The 16,358-nt window shown below is 41.5% G+C and overlaps 1 protein-coding gene across 2 annotated transcripts in view; it reads right to left on the bottom strand.

Moving 5' to 3' along the window:
- The window catches only part of syn3 (synapsin III), a 135,511-nt gene that overhangs the window by 74,528 nt on the left and 44,625 nt on the right, over nucleotides 1-16,358 (bottom strand). For both annotated transcript variants that reach the window (XM_085386702.1, XM_085386701.1), the window contains exon 4: nucleotides 13,036-13,127. In XM_085386702.1, coding sequence (XP_085242828.1) covers nucleotides 13,036-13,127 — 92 coding nt within the window. The remainder of the gene's footprint in view (nucleotides 1-13,035; nucleotides 13,128-16,358) is intronic.

Below are 16,358 nucleotides of genomic sequence, written 5' to 3'. Positions count from 1 at the left end.
ACAGCGCTCGTACACAATGGTGCATTGTGCCGCGCTGGCTCCCTGTCATCAGAGGGAAATGCACCTTAGAGAAAGTCTGTGCTTTCCTGTTAGGAGGACGCACTCCAGAGCAAAAACTCTCAATCAGGCCACAATCGTTTTATGTGTATATATGGGGAACATTTCCTACTTCAAGACAACTACAGGACTGATGCTTTTCTTTACAACTTTTACATTTTTCATGAGGTATAGCTCTCTGTCACTTGACTTGACTGAACACACTAAGGCAGTTTTTCCTTAAGTCAATGGGAACCTAACACAGGGTGCTGGCTAAAAACCACTAATGCTACCAGTCATATTCAAAGTGTTAAGGCGAATGAGTGACCCAACCAAGAGCAGTAAATTTAGGTCGGAGTAATGAGCGATATCACAAACTAACCCCCTCCTATTACCAGTTTTAATTTGCTTTTTACATAAATAACTACATTTATATAAATCTGTGAATGTAAATAATTGTGAGTAATTTAAAACTGAATTTCAGTTTTTGTATCACTGCGGCCCACCTGCAGTACTTTTTGCGTCCCATCAGGGGGCACCGGTCCACACTTTGGAAACCACTGGAGCTGGCTTTTCTGTTTCCCTGGCGAGTACATTTTGTTTTTCGCTAGTTAAAATCAGCGTCACATTTAATCAGTGGACTGCAGGCGCATTGTTCTAACAAAACTAGCCAGCATTAGCTCAGAGGTCCCGACGTTTGCATCCTCATCAGAATATAGTCACGTTTGGTCATTATATAAAAAAATAAATAAATATATATAAAAATAATAATAATAATAGCCAAAACGCTAATCTAAAGGTTCAAAACAGCAGCGCGTAAGAGGTATCACAGCTGCTGTTCATCTTTTATATACAGTCTCAACCAGCACAGAGACGGCTCTGCGAGCCAATTAGCTCATAGCTGAAAAACACCGTTAGCTTAACATGTTAGAGATTGCATGATTTAAATAAGCTCTAAGTGATCAATACAATGAAACAAATTATTTTATATTAAAATGTATGTTCTGTGCAGAATTCTACCGTTTGGTGTCGCAGCGCTCGTTGGCGTCTGTAGCTGCAGGACATTTCAGAGGACCCACTGCACTCGAGTGCAGCACAGACAGAAAAGGTTCCTGAGTTTTAGAAAATCTATGTTCAACTAAAAACAGTTTGAAACAGCAGAAGCAAAAACGTGAACCTGAACACTGATGAGATTGAATAATTAATAAAGCCACTTTTATGAAGTTAAAACAATTGATTCAGTTTGCTGTTCTGGATTTTTACTAAGGACAGAACACATGACGCTACCATATCCAAAGGCTCTGAAGAACTCTTATTTCTCTCTGTGTCCCGTCTCTCCCTGTAGCTGAGCATCTTGTTGTGGTCCCCCAGTCTGACTCTAGGACTCCTTGTGGTTGCGGCCGTGGCTCCAGGCCTGGTGGCACCAGAGTGACCTGGCAGCATCTCAGATCCTGGGAAGTTGCTGTCAGGGCTGCCAGAGGTCTGGATTGTCTCCAGCTGAGCTCGCAATCCGAGGCTGATCTTGACACGACACTGAGGTCACACAGAAAACAACCCAAAAAAAGAAACGGGGCCCAGCAACAAAAAAATAAAACTTCACACGTGTGTTAAATCTAAACAGGAGTGGGAGTAACTTTAGCGTGCCGCAATTTTGAGAATGTTTAGTTGTTGAAGATTAGGAAAAAGAGTCCCACAGGAGGCAGATGTAATGAGGAAAAGGAGCTGCGAGAGGAACACAGCGCCAAATGACCTCTGGCAGGAGGGGAAATGAGCGTTGTTAGGAGTTTGAGTGAATTAGCGGGGCCATTTGTATTCATGGCTATATTACAAAAGCAGAGATGGTGGATCGGGCCTCACGGCCGCTGCATGCTTTCACTGCAGTCAAAAGAAACCACCCTCAGGCCTCCTAAAGCCACGTCTCAACTCAGCGTGTCTGTGAGCAGGATTTATTTGCTCGGTAACAAGATGAACCTGTTTGAGGTATTAAGTGTTCAGGCTGCTCTGGGCAGACAGTTCCTTCCCTGATTAAAATGGGTTTTTAAGGGGGTCAGCAGAAGGGGGGCGGGATGCTAAGGATTCTTTGCTAGCCAATGTGTGTGTGTGTGTGTGTGTGTGTGCGTGTGTGAACAGCCTCTGTGTGGTCTAAATTGTAAATTGTCACCTGAGGTAACCAAAGGCGGAGAGTCTTGTTATATGTGCAGAAGGGATTTGGAAAGCGGGGGTGGCCTTCTTTGGCGGGTAGCTCGCAGCATAGAAAATTAAATGAAAAGAGGGGGTAAAAAAAAAAGGAAAGAAACAGGACAAGGATCTGCTAATGTAATCTGGCGGCCTCCCTCCCTCTGTCCATCTGTGGGGTTGAGAATGGGGAGGAATGTGACGAGCCAATTCAGCCATTTGAGACAGAGAGTGAAAAAAGCGCAGAATTAAAGAGAAGTCTGGATCTAATGTTGAAACCGATTCAGAGCATCACCTCCAGCCCTGACAGTTCGTCCAAAATTAGGTTTTTCATTGACAGAAAATGACAGAACTGCAATTTGGGCCCAAACGAGAACGTGATCATTTGTATGTATGTGTATTTACCCATGACTGCCCTCACCTGGGCTCTTGGTGACGAATAACAATAGCATATTTTACATCCTTTAAATAAGCTCATTTTAAATAGTGGAGTTATTGATCAGTTTGGGGGGGTTTTTTTGTGTGAACTTGTGTTTATCTACAAAAAGATTCCACAGGACATTTTTAAGTAATATTAAAACGTAAGTCAGTCTGTTTTCTAGACCTCTGCATCACCACCTGAAGTCTGGTGTAATGGCCGCTGAACGGAGCAAAGTTTGACCAATCACAGCAATGAGGTGTGACCAGAAGCGACTTTCTGAAGAGTCACTTGGATGAGTGATGAAATGTTTCTCCCACTGAAAATGCTACGTCCGGATGATGGGATTTACTTATCTGGATGATTGAGCATGCATTGAGACATTGGCCCGGTACCGGTCCGTGAGTCGTTTATTTTGTTGTATTTATCCGCGACACTTTAATGGCCAGTCCGTGGTGCAAAAAAGGTTCGGGACCACTGTTTTAAAGGACTATATCCCTGAAAAAAAAACAAAAAAAACCAACGCTTATGGGTAAGAATAATGATTAATAGAAACGTGAACTTTTAGGTTGGTAGCCGGCAGCTGAATTCAGTTTTCTTACCCCTCCCAATTTGAGTACATAGTCCGTTTACCTTAGAGTCATGTGTCCATGTCTCTGGAGACTTTGTGAAAAGAGTCAGTGAAGCTCAATTCTGACCAAAGACAGCGATACTGAGGCGAGTTGTTGAGAATATCCAGAACCTTTCTTTTGGTAAGCGCTGCTGTTTTTGCTGCTGTTCGCCAGCGTTAGTGAAACTTTCTTTGAAGTGGGACACAGTGAATGAACTCTCATGTAATGTCAGCATTAGAGCAGGGCGATATGGCCAAAAATATTTATCACGATATATATTTGAAAATTTGCGATAACGATATAACTGACGATATAATTGATGCGAGACAAAATACAACTCCACAACATTACTAGCGCAAAAAGAAAACCTTCCATTTATTTTCACTTAAATAAGAAGCTGGTTTTTATGTACATTAAAGCTTTATAAAAATGTAACAGTGCAAATACAAATTCCTTGCTGAAAGTTTAACCAAAAGGCATTTCCAGTAGAAATGGGCTGACATATCCTGAGCATAACCATGTATAATATCCACTGAAGTTAAAAAGAGGTGCTTTGCAACATTAAACTGCAGTATGCAATACGTATTTTTCGGACCATAAGGTGCACGGGATTATAACGCACATTAAGCGAAACAAAGCAGTCAGATAAATCAAACTTTATTAAACTCATTCTTCTTGCTTCCTCCACTTCTGTACCTTTGATTCATTAATGTTGAATTCTCTAGCAGCTGCTCTATTCCCATGTTGCTGCAGTATATTAATGACTAACCTCGTATTGTGGATGGATTATCTCAGTTGTTCTCCTGACTGAAGTTTGGTCCGTTTACAGCACCCTGCCATGCGATTGCATTTGTCTCTAACCATGAAGAACCTTCACGTTAACTTTTATAAGTGGAAAAGTGTTAGTGTTCGTCCTCCAGCTTCACTGTTTATGTTATGCTAACATAGCTGTGTCGCTAGCGATCACGTAGCACATCATTATATACCAGCTAGCCCAACTTCAGTAACCCTACAAACGTCACTGCTGTTTAGTTTCCTGTCTTCATTTATGTTGGAAGTGATAGCAGAGCTGTACGTTTGATTTTTTTCAGAAATCTCTCAGTCAGAACATGCTATATCATGCTTAGGTAACTAGCGAGCTAACTTCCGCTAGCTTCCCGCTAACTTCTAACTCTGTTAAATGTAATAAATTTTGTTTTAATGGATGCCTGGAAGTTAAACTTCATAGTTACACCTGGTAAAGCAGCAATGCTGATCGTTTTATTAAAGATGAAAGAATTTAGACAGTTTTTAACGCTCAGTGATGCTGCAGTGTTCGTTTGAACTGAAGAATAAGGAGTTTAGGACCCAGATTACTCCCAGATTTAAGAGCATCTTAGTCTGACAAATACGACAATAACGACGGCCGCTTGCATGTTCTGCAAAAAAATGTGCTTTGTCGTGTATCTGACGGACAAACACCAAACCAGTTCCACATCACTGAAGTTGCACCATTTTTACAAACCAATTCTGGTTCATCTGTTTCACTCAACAATCGGCCATGTGCGTATGGAAACAAAGGCACTGCGCATGCGCGTTTTACTCATATTCTATCGCGATATTTCATTTTCCTATCGTTGCCTAACATTATACCGGTATTACCGTGAACGGTATAATATGGCCCAGCCCTAGTCAGCATGTAATCAAACTTCTCAGAGGGAAAGTGTGATTTTTAGGACACTTGAGCCCAACATTAGCTTAGAGGACAACCTTTTATCCAAATGCCCGTCTCGCCTCTTTGCTCGTGAAATAGCCACACCCTCTGGTAGCCTGCACAGGACAGCCAATCTCCAAAGAATTGCATTCCAACTTGGACTGACTGCAATCACTCCCAGACAGACTAGCAACGGTTTGCAGATAACTAATCACTCTAGGGATGTGTGATATGACCAAAATCTCACATCCTGATGAGACATTTATTTTGCCATGTCTGAGTCTGTGGTGGGGGCCGGTTTGCGGCATAACTTGCATAGTACAGTTTTCTGGTCCGTGTCAGACTTTTCATAACCAAACCATTGTCCATCCACCCATCTACATTAAAGGGACGGCTGTGGAGCGTGTGAGCAGCTTCAAGTTCCTGGGTGTCCACATCTCCGAGGATCTCACCTGGACGACCAACTGCTCCAAGCTGGTCGAGAAGGCTCACCAGCGCCTCTTCTTCCTGAGGACTCTGAGACATCCTGGTGAACTTAACTGCACTACTGTAAATGCTGTATAGACAATCATTCTGTAAAATAAGATGATTATAATTCTACAACTGTTTACAACTGTTTATAACTTGTTTTAATATTTATATCCTGTCCATAGCCTGTACATACTTATAGCAGATTCATAACAGACCTTCATACCGTGTACATTGTAACATACCCATAATAGACCCATATTTTGTACCCTCATATCTATAACAGACCCATTTCTGTAATATATCTATATATCTATGTTATTGCTAATATATATTTTGTAATATATCTATATTATGGCTAAAGCACTTCTAGATGGATGCAAACTGCATTTCGTTGCCTTGTACTTGTGACGTGCAATGACAATAAAGTTGAATTCTATTCTATTCTATTCTCATTCCATGCTACAAAGGTAGCACCTCATTTAGGAATAAAGTCCTCGGTTTGTTTTGACTGGTCCTTCTGTTTGGAGCTACCTGGCTCTGCGTCATCTTCACTGGCCATGCTGGTATTCTCTGTGCCTGCATCCACGTGGTTACTATAACCGCCATTTATAGTTACTTCATGTTTTTATTTGAGGTAATTTGTTTGATGCATCTTCTGAAATTTGGTGTTTGAGAACAATGCATGTCATTTCAGTTTATTTTGAAAAATCTCAACACGATCTTCAGCTTTATTGTGAAAGGTTTATGTGGAAAATAAAGAAGCGGACAGCGGAGCCACACGCTGGGTTTACCGTCGTTGTTGCTAACGACAACACATAAAAACATTCGCTTGTCCAGCTGTAGTGTAATAAATAATAAATACATAAAAGAGAAATAGGGAACTTCAAGAAATGAATATAGCTGCTACAGTGACCATCAAACCATGAAAACATATTGCCGTAAACAGTTTATTTTGCAACACCACGAAACAAACGAAAGGGTATAATATGAAACGATAGATGTTTTCATATCCGATATATGTCGTTATATCGAACAGCCCTAACCCACTCCTTTATAAACACAGACAGATTGGTTGCAACATGTTGCCAATCTGCACCCACGAGGACAGCTCAGTTATAGTGCTACATTAAAGCGAGGTTGCTGAGCACCTGTGTCTTTTTGCAGCTAACATCACTAAGTATGGAGGAACTTCTGAATTGCTCTTTCTAATCTACGAGGTTCTGGTTGGACTCTGAATGTCGCTGCTATTCTGTCCATACAACTGCTGCTTTTGTCTGGAGCTAAGTGGGTTAATAATACTCACCATTTCATCATCTACTAAATGTATTTGCTGAACTTTATGTAAAAGGGCATTTGGAGTGGTTCACTTGTGAGATCTAGTGTTACTGTAAGTATCAGTGTCCTCGAGGGTATAATAATGTGTGCAGAAGTATTAATTAGATCCTCCAAGACTAGTAAAATATATTTTTATAAAACTGTGATCCTCGCCACGATGACGGTTCAGTGTTGCATTACAGAGAACACGCCAACGCTTCTCAGTCCTCCACGTCCACTCTAATTGTACATTTATATTTTAAGCATCTGGCTCCAGCCCCAAACTACTTCCAGTGAGTGCAACAGTAAAACAAGCTCAATAAAATACTCAACCGCCAGCAGTTAACGTCCCCATAGCCCAATATTAATCACCACTAATGAATCATCTGCCTTTATTAACCACAGTCAGAGCTCTGTGAAGATGGCAGAGGAGAGGAACACTGCTCCCTGGCTTATCAAACTTTGGCTGCCGCGACCAGTGTTCCCACTTTGAGCCGAGCAGCCTGGCTGGAGGTTTTGGCAGCAGAGAGCAGAGAAGCCAAAGGGCTGACTACAGCAGAGCAGCAGGGAATAAAATGCCAGAACTACTGTACCTTGTGGTGTGTCACTCTGCTCTACTGTAGGCTGTACAGCTTGTGCCACGTTGCACGTTTTTCCTTTGCTGTCCATGCACAAATGCCAAGTTAGGCGAGGGTTCAAAGAACAAGAGAAATAAGGATAAAAAATAATGGAAGATAAATAAGTACAAAAATAAGTAAAGGAAGACGAGTGTGGTTTGCAAATGTTGATGTAGATGGAGCTTAATGTGCAAAATGAAGTTAGTGTGCAAAGTGTCTGATGTGCAAATTGCAGTTGAGGTAGGTCAGCTGTTCAGGAGTCTGACAGCAGGGGGGAAGAAGGAGCTGTTGAGTCGGGACGTTCTGGGTTTCACACTCCACACACACTCTGGAGGGCAGAAGTGTGAACAGTCCGTGTTGGGGGTGTGTGGGGTCTTTGAGGATGGAGGTGACGCTCCTCTGGACTCTGCGATGGTAGATGCTCTGCAGAGAGGGCAGCTGTGTGGTGTTCAGTGTCCAGGTGAGGTCCTCGCTGATGTGGATGCCCAGGTACCTAAAGCTGCTCACCCTCTCCACCTCACACTCCTGGACAAACAGCGGCTGGTGAGGCCTCTTCTTCTTCCTCATGTCCACAATCATCTCCTTTGTTTTATCAGTGTTGAGGGTTGTTGTCCTCACACCGTGACACCAGACCGGCATTCTTAACATTTCCTATGTTTAGGCAGGAAGTCCATAAAGCACCAAGACTAATCACGTGCATTTGTTGGACACTAAGGTTCAGTCGGCTAAATCACCAGGTTGGCGTCATCGCTTTCTTGCCAAATCTTGATCTTGGTTAAGGATCTTGTCAAAGCCAATGTGCATCTTATCCTGCTTTGCTTGTGCAGTGGCAAAAGTGTCGTGGAAAGTCTAAATAAACAGATTTTGAATCGCTTATGAAAATCTAACAGGGTGAAGATTTTCCATTCTTGCATTTACATGAGGATATGGAAAATTGAGATTTAATTCCCCAACTTCAAAGGTGCCTTTAGCTCCTTTTGTGATGTCACATTACACGGCATGTTATCATTTGCAGGTTTTTAATTGGCTAACATTTGTTCACAGTGTGCGTTATAGCGCCACCTGTCGCTCTGCCATGAACTTGAAATCACTTGAGATCATTTCTTGAGTTTTCGTGTTTCAAATCAAACTTGGAAAAATCCACATTTAAAAAAATACCCGTGTAAGTGTGGAAATAAGAAGCCTAAGAATCCCATTTGGCAGCAACAACTGCTGTCCTTGGATAACAGCAGGTCCTATAGCCAAGTGTGGCGTGCTGGAGTGAATGTGGTGCATACATAAGTAGACACATTGTGTTTTTATGTGTATCTAATGATAAGAATGAGGCTGGATTTTTGCAATAGCTACATTTATGCTTTCAGGCTTTAGGCCTAGTTCACATTTGTGTTGCCTTTTACAGCGAGCATCAGCTGAGACAACACTGCACTCAGTCAGCAGCAACCCACAAACCAGCTGCTGCAATCAGCAACCGTGCAAGAGCTACGAGACGCAGCTCTCCCAAAGAAAAGATCGCTATCCAAGAAGATGGGCATAAAACAAAGGTAAGACAGCTCCACAACAACCTCACACAAAAAGACGAGGTCCACGAAAAACCAACACCTCGGGTGAAAGCACACACTGACCTCGTCCACCGCGAGAAAAGAAGTAGAATGGAACGACGCCTGTGCTGCTCTTCAAGATAACGTTGCTCGTCAGGAGGAATCCTGCATAACCAAAGTCCAAAAGGAGGAGAAGGAGAGAAACATTCTCTCTGAGAATTTCTGGATGAAGGGAATCAGTGAGATGGAAAAGCAAGAGAGGCAGAAAAAGACACAAAACTCTTCATCAGCAGGATCCAACAGCTTCAGGTGCGCAGCCTGAGCTGATCGTTTGATTTCACGATAATGTTCTGTTGGATCCCAAAAGCGGTTTCAGAATGTTTCAAACTTTAATGCAGAATCCTTAGTGATTTTTTTTTGTCAAACAGCTTGCACTTTAGAAAAGGAGCAGGAAGGAGAGGAGGAGAAGAAAGGAAGAGAAAGACTTGGGGGAGATGGAGGGAAGAGGAAAATGCAGAGGAAAGACAATGAAAGAGGGAGGAGGCACAGAGGAGTGTGGAGAAAGCAACTTTGATTCCTACAGTTTCCCCTCTCCACCTTCCTCCATCTGTCCCCTAACTCATCCCTCTCAGAAACTGCCTCTATCCTCCAGCACCAGCTCTCCCATTGCTCCACCACATCCAGAACACTGTGTGAAGGATTCAGGAGACAGCAAACCAGAATCCTACATCTCCTCCATTTTATCCCCATCACACCTTGATCCTTTATCCCCCAACCCTTTTTCCTTACACAATACCCTTTACCCTCCCTCCGTCCCTCCATTTTGCTTCACTGTTTCACTGTAAACAGTTATAAACAGCTGTAAATAACTCAATAAAATATAATCGATTACATCTAAATCTACAGTGTTTTACTACTAGCTTGTTTTAGAGTCAACAAATGAATATGGATGGATGAGGTCATATGAACAAAAAGTGTGTGTTCATCACTCATGTTAAGATTTAAAATGCATCTCAGCACTGATATTCACTGCATTCCCAGTTGAAAGTATAAAGACAGTTGAAAGATTACATGACTGCCCTGCTAATCTCTAATCATACTCACCAGATGACAAACATTTTGTTTTCAGATACAGTCTCTTTTCCATGAAATATAACTAATATAACCACACTTCAAATAGTAAACTATCAAATCAAACTTGAATCTCTTAAGAGATAAAAACAGATTAAAGAGCTGAAGAGCAAAATAAATCCATGTGTGAACTGATTAATATCTTTTATTTTCATGCACATGGATATATCAGGTCAGATTTGCCTTGTTATACCACATAAGCCCAACATGTAAAGTCCATCTTCTACAGCTTAGAGCGGACTGTGCAAAAACCTTGGGCTGTCCCTCTTTTTTCTATTTTGCAAAATGGGAAACAGGTGCAGAAATGTATTGAAATATGCACAAATCTACAGATTTGTACAATTCTAACAAGCTTGAAAGTCAATATTCGGCACCACATTTGGCTTGTCAAATTTTGTATCACAGCCTGGACTCTCTTAGGCTAGCTTTCTTTTTGTTTCTTTAAATCTTCTTTAAAGGCTTCAGGAATAGTTCTTCAGACTTCTTGAGGGTCATTCAAAGCTCTTCTTTGGAGTTTGCTCCGTTTTCGGTCAACACGATCCCACACTGCATTAATAATATTGAGGTCCCGGCTCTGGGGAGACGGGTCCTTGACTGATTCTGTTCCTCTGTGTCTTTTTCTATCCAGGTATGATTTTTCTGCACGGGCAGTGTGTTTAGAGCCATTATCATGCCACTGCCAATCACTCTTTCCTTAGTAAATCGACTTCCGTGGTGGATAGTACTTTCCTGCATTCATAATTGACAAAATTTCCAACACCACTCGCTGATATACAGCACCAAGCCATGACACAGCCTTCTCCGTATCTTAGTTTCCCTGTCAAGAAGTCATTCCTTAAGAATGGCTTCTTGAGTTACAAGAATAAGATTCAGAATAATAAATGATAAGCTAAGCCCAAATAATCTGGCAGTGAATGTCAGTGTTTGTGAGCGAGTAACACCATCTGTAACCAATTTGGCTTCTCCACCATTACAGCAACATCATGAAAAATATTCAACCCCCACAATAACCTCAGTGTCAACTCTGACAACAGGTGGCATTGTAACAGCAGCACCATTCGCCTTCTCGGTCGGCAGTTATTCTCACTTGATTTGTAACATGGTCAGACTTCTTCCCATAACTCCCCATACGCAAAAATATTTCGAGAGGAAAATTAATTTAATGAGATAACAAACATAGATGGTAACGCTGCTAATTAAAAATAAAACATCGATATTGTGTGTATAATACGCACATGTAATTGTTCTTTTTGGATGATTTTGCACAGTTTAGGTTACATTTAAGGATTCTCTTTTATTTTTAACACCGTACAGTTATTGCTACTATTTTATTTCATTTTTAAATTTTCTATAGCTACAGTATCACAACGATAGTTATTATTAATATCATTTTTGTTATTACTATCATTTTGTTTTGTCTCCTCCGAATCCCATTTTGCTCCACTGCTGCTAAATATTAGCTGGATGTTAGCAGCTAATAGGAAGTACCTACGCTTTGGTTTGTTTTGCTTAGGATTGGAAACAGTGCAGTCCAACTACTGAAAAGTCCATTGGAAAAGTAACATTTTTAACTACCATCTAAAGTGCACTGCTTGGGTTCAGACCACTTCATTGGTTGTTCCAATGATTGCCTAAGAAAGACAAATGATTAGCCAATTAGTGCCATCCAAGCTAAAACCCAGGAAGAGTAATAACTGAAATTACTGGTACCCCCTCAGGTACCACTGCTGGTACCTATGTCAAAAGCCTAGGTGACTTCCTTCTGGAGTTATCGCAGTTACCACACTTATAGGAAACTTGACCTCTGACCTTGACCTTGAGGTTGAGGTCACTAAGATTCTGAGAGTTTTAGTACACACCTATTATGTCAACTTGAAAGTTCCACATTGCTTTGTTCTGAAGTTATTGCATTTTCAAAACGATGTGTCCGCATTGCCCGCCTACCCGCCAGGGAAACAAGGATACACTATCAGGCTTTTACAGCTAAGGCGTAAAACGGAAGAACAATAAGTAGACAGAGGTGTAATATCAACATGGCAATCATAGAACCGCCTACATGAGCAAAATATCTTAACTTAAAATTAAGTTGGATTTATCCTTGTATATGGGTCTCTAGAGGTTAGTTAAGACTAAGACTAAATCCTGTCCCATGTGGAAATGGTTTAGACTGGAGGCAACGTTATCTCACAGCATACATTTCATTTATGAAATTAATCATAATCCAGACCGACTCTTTTAGGAGCCCATTCTTGTGATTCTTGGAACAGGGTCGATAAAACAACAAAAATGGCCTTGACATCGAACAAAAACGTTTGGTCAAGAGCCATTCGTTGATCATTGTGTGCAAGTTTTCCTAAAATGTAACCAGTACTACAGGAAGAGAAGCCCTTCTTGCGAGCTAAAGAATGAAAAGTTTGCTAATATTTTCATTTTTGACCCAACTGCTCAGTACGTCACTAAAAACACCAAAGACGTGACTTGTGTGGAGTCCAAGCTTGTCACCATCATCAGCCCACAACAGCTGTACTGAAAGGTTTCATGAAGTAAAAGCAACATGAGGTCTACATGTTATTTAGAAACATTTATGCAAAAAACTAGTACAAGTAGATTAATAGCAACCGTCAGTTTTGCCCGAGTTCTAATTCGGTCACTTAGCTACAACTCCTGCTTGTTTAACGTGCATTTGCAGGGTGGAAAAACCTCACGGTGACGCTGTGAGAGCCAGAGATAAAAGAAAGCTCAAACGCACATGAAAACTGTGACCAAAGTGAAAAGATTAAACAGTTTTCCACTGTCACACAGATTTTCCTGCAAGGATAAAAATTAGTAAGCAAGCCGTTTTTAGTTTTTTCAAAGGCTAAATCGCATTAAAGCATTGATTTTATAGAGTCTCACTCATGCCGGGGGAGGGGGGTTGAAACACAGAGCCATGCTTAACAGCACTGAGAGAAAAGAAGTGTGCAGGCTCACTGTGGCACAGTATATATTGGATGGCCCAGTGCCTCAAACGACTTCCCTTCGAGTGTCTTACCTGATCACTTTGGTGCCACCTTTATTGACCTGCATGTCCACCATACATCCCGAGTTAACGTAGGAAGCCAAGTTGATCTCTGAGAACTCTGCCTAGGAGTAACGAAGACAAGGCATGTCAAGATCATACAGCGACATGCACAAACATAGAGCATTTCACAGTCCCTTTGAATCAGTGTCTGCAAGCTGGAAGAAATGTGGACACTGCGTTAGACTGCATTCAAATTTGACTTTATGTTGTTTGTGAAAAGTACCAAAAATCAACAAGATAGTGCTACAACACACTCTTTCACCTCCATTTTACATTTCTGCACTCTCATGGAAATGAGCAAAATACAGAGTGACAAAGTGAGCTGGTGAGAGAAGGCTAATTGAGTTATTCCCAGTCAGTGGCCTCCTGGACAGTGAGGGCCTTGTGAAAGGCCGTAGCCTGGCTACCTAATGACTCAGTCAAACTTCCAGAAATACTCAGAACGAAAGGCGACAGTTGACTTCTGGGAATGGACTTTGTGCACGATTGGGAGGGATGATTCAAATGTCCTTGTACTGATTGTCACAACAGCCCATAAATCTATTCATGTTTACTGCTTTGGACCAAATTTCAGAGTAGAGTAAGAGTAATTCTATCAGATTGATAACCAAGTTACTGCAAAGGATTTCTCAAGGTTTCCTAAAAAAAATGAGCAAAATAGTAAGAAACTTTGTTGCAGCTAGACAGCAATGAGGAAATAGGAAATTACTCCAGTGTGTGCCAGAATACCATAACATCATTAATGGGTGTGCGCATACTTCTGACTGCACCATTCAGTGATGCTGGTCAGAGGTACATCAGACCTTCCTTTCCCCAAACAAGCTCCAACCATTAGAGAATGATCTCAGCACATATGCAGGCAAAGAAAAGCTCATAAAGAAACTCTTTGTAGACCAGAACTTACACAAAACCCAGGCAAACCTGCTAAAATGGGAAAACAACATCATATGTGCCTTTTGGATTAGAGCGTGGAGGTCACGTTCAGCATCATGCTCAGGTTTAGAAATCAATCAGGTCCAAATTTGTTTTTGCTAATATCTTATGTTTAAGGTGAAGCACGTCTAATAACCAACAGAAAAGGCTACACTTCAGAGGAGACGGGCTCCTAGAGTTGCAAATAATCAAAACCAGAAATTTTGAAAGCTGTAAAAAACTATATTTTATCATCTTCCTTCTTTTGTGGGAGTAAAAAGAAACGTGAGCTATACGTATAGCATAATACTGAAAGTAAATACTGAAATTAAAACTGCACAAAGGAAAAAGTTCCTTACTCAGTGGCTCTGGCCCTACTGTGCCTCTGATTCGCCCATCGCTCCTAAATCAATCTATTATCCTTCCTTGTGGGTGATTTATCAACCTAACCTTCTCAATACATCCCAGTAAGAGGGACTGTAGGACAGGCAAGGACTTCATAAAACTTTCAAATTAAAAGTCATGTGGCAAATGAACACTGATTTGTCTCAGTTTTATTGTCTTGTTTTGGAAGAGAAATTACCGAGGTCCAGACCTTGGTGACCTAATATCTGTGGTGGGGTCAGAATTTGGCATAAACAACATGAAAGCATGCCTTGTTTGCTCAGTCAACAGCTCAGGCTGCTGGTGGTGTAATGGTGTGGGAAATATTTTCTTGGCACACTTTGGGCCTCTTCCTACCAAGTCGGAATCGTTTCAATGCCGCTGCTTATCTCAGTATTTTTGCTAATCATGCCATTCCCTCTATGACCACAGTATATCCATCTTCTGACTGCTGCTTAAAGCAGGACAATGCACCAGGTCACGATGCTCAGAACATCCTAAAGTGGTTTTATGAACACGACAAAGAGTTCAAAATAATAATTGTACTCAAATAACCATCACAGTCATCAGATCTCAATCCAATAGAGCAACCGTGAGTGGAACAGTAGATTTGAATCATGGGTGTGCAACAACTGTGTGATGGTATCATGTCCATATGGAGCAGCATCTCTGAAGGATGTTTCCAGCATCTTATTGAATCTCTGCCAACCCAAAAGTGGATCCAACCCAGTTTCTACTAAAGTTACTGCTGAGTGTATATCTACCTCTAACCATTAGACGAATGGTTATGAAGTTATGCTTAGACCTTTACTGTCAACTGTGGCATTCACCCATATGGCAAACTCCAGGACTTAAAATTCAACCACAAATTGTGGTTCAGCTCCACTTGGGCCTCATGTTCTCCCCAAGAATTCCCATATCCTCTAATTAAATAGTAAATGGACTAGTTCTTATGTAGTTTTTCTACTCTACGTGATCACTCGAAGCAAAGCACTCTGAGTGCACGACATGCTTCATTCATCCAATTCTCCGATGAATGCCTCAGAGTATCTTGAGGCATTGCCATTCAGTATCTCACCCAAAGACACTTTGGCAAACAAACTGGAACAGCCAGAGACCAAAACACCAAACTTCCAGTACGTAGATAACTTTCTCTACCTCCTGAGCAAGTTTGTCAAAAAAATAAATTTCTGTTCTTTGCTAGCCAACATTAATACCTCTTTGTGTCGTGAATTACTCATGCTAACTAGGATTAGCTAAAAATTCTCCAGCTGTACCTTCTTGTACAAATACATCATATCCACTTAAAAAACACAACACACATTTACAGTCATTGGTGCCCCTACAGCTACTGTAGTCAGTTATAACGAGTTGAATTGCATTATACAGCAGAAACAATATGTCTGCGTAATATAACCAAAGCTACACCCTAAATATGCAGCTCCAGCCTGTTTGTCAGACCTCATTCCTCACTCTGAACATGCTCTCTGCTTTCCCTCAGAGGAGAGTCTGTCAAGCTGTGTCACTGTAAACTTCCATCTGCCGCAGGTACAGAACGCCCCTGGAGGGACACTAAACAGCAGTCGGTTGACCTCAGACACGAAACGCTGCCGTTTGGTAGTCGTCACATCAGTTTCAAGTATGAGACATGACACTCACGTAGTGGATTAAATGGGCCCTAAACAAGTAGCCTGCTCTCTGTGGAAAAGCAAAAAGTCAATCTGAAGTGACGTGGTCGACTCTCGAGCGCCACATTTCACAGGAAACACGGCTGCATTTCCTGGTGTGCTAATCCCAAGCCAGCTGTGGCTTGGCTGTGGCTCGGTGAGCAAAAATGAAATAATAACCAAGCGACCATTTCATAACCATTTCACAAAAGTGTCAAACGGAGAGCCAAGCGTTTGTTTGGTTCTCAGCTCTGCTTTAACTGCTGCATGATTACGCCACGAGGACGAGATACTGAAAACACTGCTTTTGGCTGGAGAGCCGGACCCAAA

This window comes from Rhamphochromis longiceps, linkage group LG17 (genome assembly GCF_057381845.1).
Source record: "Rhamphochromis longiceps isolate RC_006_pf linkage group LG17, R_longiceps_female_GT1.1, whole genome shotgun sequence".
NCBI lineage: Eukaryota > Metazoa > Chordata > Actinopteri > Cichliformes > Cichlidae > Rhamphochromis > Rhamphochromis longiceps.
The sequence above is the reverse complement of the archived record's forward strand: the minus strand, read 5'-3'. Positions and strand labels throughout refer to the sequence as shown.